At 44.4% G+C, this 5,436-nt stretch overlaps 1 protein-coding gene across 1 annotated transcript; it reads right to left on the bottom strand.

The window, feature by feature from the left end:
• Nucleotides 1-581: 581 nt before the first annotated feature.
• LOC115673099 (uncharacterized) lies at nt 582-5,436 on the bottom strand. Its single transcript, XM_030595165.2, has 4 exons — nt 3,921-5,436; nt 2,040-3,389; nt 1,324-1,438; nt 582-1,140 (listed from the first exon to the last, which is right to left on the bottom strand). Exons 1-4 carry the CDS (start codon nt 4,569-4,571, stop codon nt 905-907), a joined length of 2,352 nt encoding a protein of 783 aa, XP_030451025.1. The 5' UTR covers nt 4,572-5,436; the 3' UTR covers nt 582-904.

Genomic DNA, 5,436 nt, shown 5'->3' with positions numbered 1-5,436 from the left:
TTTATGCAGTTGCCTAAAAATAAATCTTTATATGTGCTTGAAAAGAAATGATTGACATGGCAAACATGGTACAACGTAATGCATTACATGAGAATATACGTTGATCCAGTCACGTGTTTCGATTCATGTTAATATTACAATTTATTGTTCATTCTTGACGTGAAATTAACAAAATATGTATGTTATGAAAATCTGATGTATTGATCCTATGTTCATTGACGTATTCTAAACTCATCAGATAAAGAAAAGTGTTCTTTTTTTCAGTCTTTACCAGCTTCGTCCGACATTTAATTTGTGAATTTAAATGAGTAGTCTCTAACTTTTCGCCAATGTCTAAATTATTCTAAAATTCTAGGCTAATACACATAAAAAGCACGTATAAATGATACAAAATATTGAACATATTCCATACAAAAACAACATAATCGGAATACATTATAATTCTATCATCTTATCCTTTCTAATTGCTCACTAAATATTGTTTATATCATCACTATTAATCTTAGAAAAAGTTTGTATGTAATAATCATACGCACGGGTTTATGACTATAGTGTACAAGAATATAAGAGTCCACAGAATATTGACTTAAATATTTCCTGTATTTCCCTCCTTTTTTTTTTTTTCTTTTTTGGCTCCTCCGACGAACTCCAAAGAAATTTCCTGGGTACACATCTGCTGCTGCTGCTGCGATGTGAGGTCATAGTGATACAGCATGTACACATTCAACCAATACTGTACAAAAATTACAATCCCCCCAAAAGGCTCTTGGAAAAACCGTGGCTCACAATTGCCTCCGACAACTCCAGAAGATAAAAACTCTTCTTGAATTTAGAGAGGAGGAAAAGAAATAACACAGGCAGTTCCGATTCGCCCGCCACGACCATACCCCACTCTCTGTCATTGTTAGTCGAGAAAATGGGCAGCCGCTACATCAGGGGACTCCACGACTTGAGCTGCTTCGGCAATTCTGAGAGCCATGGTGGCTCTGTAGGCAGCCAAGTCAGCGTTTCCCATGAGCGACTGAGCCCTCTGACGTTTCACCATCGCGAGTTCCAAGGATCTGTTAGCTGATGCTTGAGCTTCCTCGACTTTCCGCAAGGCGCTCTGTTCCTCCAGCGCATCTCTTTCTGCTGCCAATGCTGAAAAGAGATGGATAATAAGCCAAAACTCCAAAACCGAGGGTCGATTTTTCAAATAACTTCGTTCATGCCACATAGAAACTGACCAAACATTGCACAGACGGAACATCCATTCACACCTATAATCTACCTACAACTGTACATGTATCATTCCAATTACCCAGTTAAGAGGGTGACGTTTACCTTGCAAGAGACCCGGTTGCTTGCCTCGTCCGTGCTGGCTTCCCTGCCTTTTAAATGATCTCCGCTTACGCAGGGCAGGCTTGGGAACCAGGGGAGCTTTTCTCGATTGATGACCCTGTAACAACATTTGTTTATGTTGAGGAGAACCGTTTGAAGCAGAAGAAATGAACCTCACAAAATCAAACTCGCACTCGCATTCACAGCGCGTAATATGAATGCACTTTTTTCATTCAACCATAAATGCACACCAGACCATTTTCTTAAATGACAACAAGTAAGGTGCTAACGTAAGATCCAAAGCTCTTCTACATCCAAATCATACTTCAAAAGAATTCCAAACCCAGAGAGCAAAAATCACTACAAGTAGGAAGTGGATTATCTTAAAAAGAACACTTAAGAGATACAAGAGAGTGATACTATAAAGTTAGATGATAGTAACCCATTTTCTGAAAAGAGGATTTCAAGAAGGAAAAGACTAATGGCAAGAAAAGCATTAATCCGAAAATATTTTCTGAAAGACCATCTCTCAAATAAAAGGATTAATAAAACTGCTCAGCTGCAAAGAAAGTATACACATTTTACTTTCAATGAGTGCACATCCTTACCAGAAAGGGGAACACAAAATACCAATCCACCCTATCAAGCATGTTAACAGTGCGTTGGTCATCACTCAAAAGAAAATATGGCAGCACAAAGGTCCATAAGCATTAATTTACCTGAAATACTCTGACCAATGCCATTCGTCTCTGCTTCCGTTTCTTCATCCAATAACGGTACACAGCTTCCACAACATCCTTTCTCTCTATGTCCAGTCTAAGATCAGGGTCTGGTTTCTCATTCAAGAAATCATGAGGATTGCAATAGAAAGCCTTCTCAAATGCATCAATCATAAGCTCGAAGGTGTCCTCTGACACACGCTCAGGTGGATCATTTTCAGCAAAGAACTCGTTATTGAATTTATGAAGCCACTCCTCATCTTCACAGTCCATGTCATAACTTGCAGTCTTACTGGCCATGGCTCTTGACACCTCATCAGCACTCAAGGTAATATAAAATTCTGGTCTTGTAAAGGGTACAGAATTTTCTTCTTCATATCCTAATACTTCATATACCCCCGGAACAGGTATTATCTTAACAGGAGGAGCCTTAGGAGATACAACCTGCTTATTTCGGTCAAAACATTCCTTGTAAAGATCCTTAAATTTCAACCAATCATCTCGGTCAGGAAATTCCAGTTTCCAATCACCATCCCCCGCCCAAACCATTGCATGGGTGAAACGGTTGGAGAAACAAGGCTTCATAGCTTCTTGTGCCTTGTGGGCATATCTTATCAGTCCCCCTCTTTTGACAACAAGAGACCACTCTCCAGAGTCTAAAAGCTCCAACATAACATTTCCACCTTCTTCCCTGAAACACTTGTCTGAATCAGTAATCAGTACATTTGCATTACAGGATAATATATCTGTATCCGGTTGAAGTCTGGTCGTAGTAGCACTCATCTCATCAATATTTCCAGCAGACCTAGTCCGAACAGATCTTCTCTTGTTGCCAGATATTATTGAGGAAAATGGGAATCCATTCTTCTTAGCACTGACTAAGTCTGAGGCTAATGCTCCATTACATTTCCTCACACATGCTAGCGAAGGATTTCTAGCTCTCCTCCTTGACCTCAGTGAACTCCTCCTTTTCCTTATGCCACGAGAATTCGACCCATATCTATGTTGTGGAGATCGATTATCAACCTTAGCGCCTCTAGAAGACACGTGCAGCAGCAACTCACTCCCTGGAACTTCAACGTCACCTGCTGATTTGCTTTCTGAAGGCAAAAAAGAATAATCTTCGTCCGAGAGCTCCTCCTCTTCCGCAGTCACCGAACCATTGTTTGTATGCACCAACGCTGAATTATTTACAGGAGCCAATGGCACAAATCGATGTTGGAGAAGCATACTAAAATGCATGTACATGAAACAAAAGGGAACTGCAGAAAAATCCACACAAAAAATAGGTGTAAACTGCCTAGATCCAAAGAACTTGCATGTCCCGGAGCTGAAAATGGAAGGACACTCCTGAAAGGGAAAAAGGAAGAAAGAACATTCAAATACAGCAACGAAAGCAACACACTAGGATGAAGCAAGTCCATTGAAAAAAGGATCCAGTGAAAACACACCCACAACACTAGCTATAACATAACTTGCAGAGAAGAAACTACCCGAACAGATACCCTCACACAATAACCATCCATCCAGAAGCCTCACCGATCAAAATAGATATCATGGAGGCGCTACCTAAATTGTAAATGACATTGTACTTGTTAAAAAGGAAAGCTATGCAGAAACCCCTGACCCTATCCTTTGCACTAATGGCAAAACACACCGATAGCATGACAGACAAGAAACTGTAAACTCTTCTACACCTTAATTTCATCAAAAGCTTGTGTACTGGGCATCTATGTAGAAAAATTCCACCAGATACTAAACGGAACTACACCGATCTAAAAAAGAAGTCCTCTGCTTACATCCAATCTCCCCAATTTGCTATACATAATGGAAGATACAAATCAGAAAATAGCTTGGCAGACTAAAGAAAATCAAGCCTACCCGTGAAAAATGAATTCCATGCAATGCATAGACACCTTGAAGCGGCTCTGACATGATAAACTTTGAAAGTGCAGACAATCTTATGCAGGCCCTCTTCATGTACTGCAGAACAGAACACAAAAGGCCAACAACCGCAGAATTTTCTCCATGTGGCAGCTCCAAAACCACAGAAAGCGCCCGAAAACCCTGGAGAGCACCACCACTCTTCCTTTTCTGTCTCCTAAAGAAGTGAATCCCATACTTCTTACCATCACCGATCTCCGAGCTTGGCACCGCCTCTCTCTTCCTTTTCCTGCTATAGACAATCCCAGACATCCTATCCACATTGTCCCTACCGATCAAAGACTCAGTTTTTACATCAGGCTTCTCGAATTCATCATCCTCCATTTCAAAAACAGCAACCTCGCGCTTTGGACTCACAATCTTGGCCAACCCAACCTGCTTGGACTTGAGACCACCAACAGCTCCATTCCCGCTACCACCTCTGCTGTCTATGATGCTATACCACTCATCCCTCTCGCCGCCCTTCCTGAGCTTGCCGTCGCCCGACTCCGGCCACAGGCGCCGGCCGGAGCGCAACACCCGCGCCCCGTCGACGCCCTTCACCACTCCGAACACCCTCGTGGTCCGTCGCATGCCAACCGATGGCATCGCCGCCGCGCTCCCAAAAAATCGGACACCCCACCACCCGACCGCTCAATCTCCTATCCCCCCCCCCCCCCCCCCGCCCCCGCTCCCCACCCGGTTCGCCGGATCACCCGGTCGACTAAGCCGATCCCTCCCGCGACGGCGACGAGGACGACGACGACCCACTTAACGGAACGAGACGCTCGGTGCCCCCTTCCGACCAACACCCAGTCAGGACCATGCACGGGCCAAAAAAACCAGAAGACCCCACCCCAAGAAAACTACAGTCAATCGCACGACGACGAGACTGAGACTGAGACTGAGACTACGCCTCCTCGGTCGGTTTTAAGGAAAAGGGCACGTGACCCCACATCGACTGAACGAGCACAGTGAACCGCCCAAATCGAGCCGATCGATCCCCCGACCCACGAAAAAAAAACACGGCGATCGCCCAAGAAACAGACAAGTAAAGATCCAACCTTTTCCCCCCTTATTCTCCTTCCTCCACCCACCTACACAACGCCAGACACAGAGAGAGAGACACACACACAGAGAGAGAAGAGAGAGAGAGAGAGGGAGGGGTTGGAGATCGGCGACGCAGAGCGATTGACGTAAATCTCGTCGAGATCGAGATGGAGAGAGAGAGAGAGAGAGAGAGAGAGAGAGAGAGAGATGTGTATAGGTGTCTCTATCTATCTACGGGGCTAGGGTTTATGGGGGACGAAACTGCGATCGAAGCAGCACGGCAACATCGCCGACTGATCCAGGCCGTTGGATCTGGGGAGATCGGCGGTCCCGATCGATTAGGGTTTCCTTGGGGAAGAGTCCAATAGCCTCGGCGTCGATGGAACTGGAAGGAAAGAAGGAAGGGCGTTTCAGCTCTCGGGAG

Source organism: Syzygium oleosum, unplaced genomic scaffold (assembly GCF_021117445.2).
Source record: "Syzygium oleosum isolate NSW1041296 unplaced genomic scaffold, Sole_v2.1 Sole_v2.02, whole genome shotgun sequence".
NCBI classification, from domain to species: domain Eukaryota; kingdom Viridiplantae; phylum Streptophyta; class Magnoliopsida; order Myrtales; family Myrtaceae; genus Syzygium; species Syzygium oleosum.
This window is presented reverse-complemented; position numbering and strand designations above follow the sequence as displayed.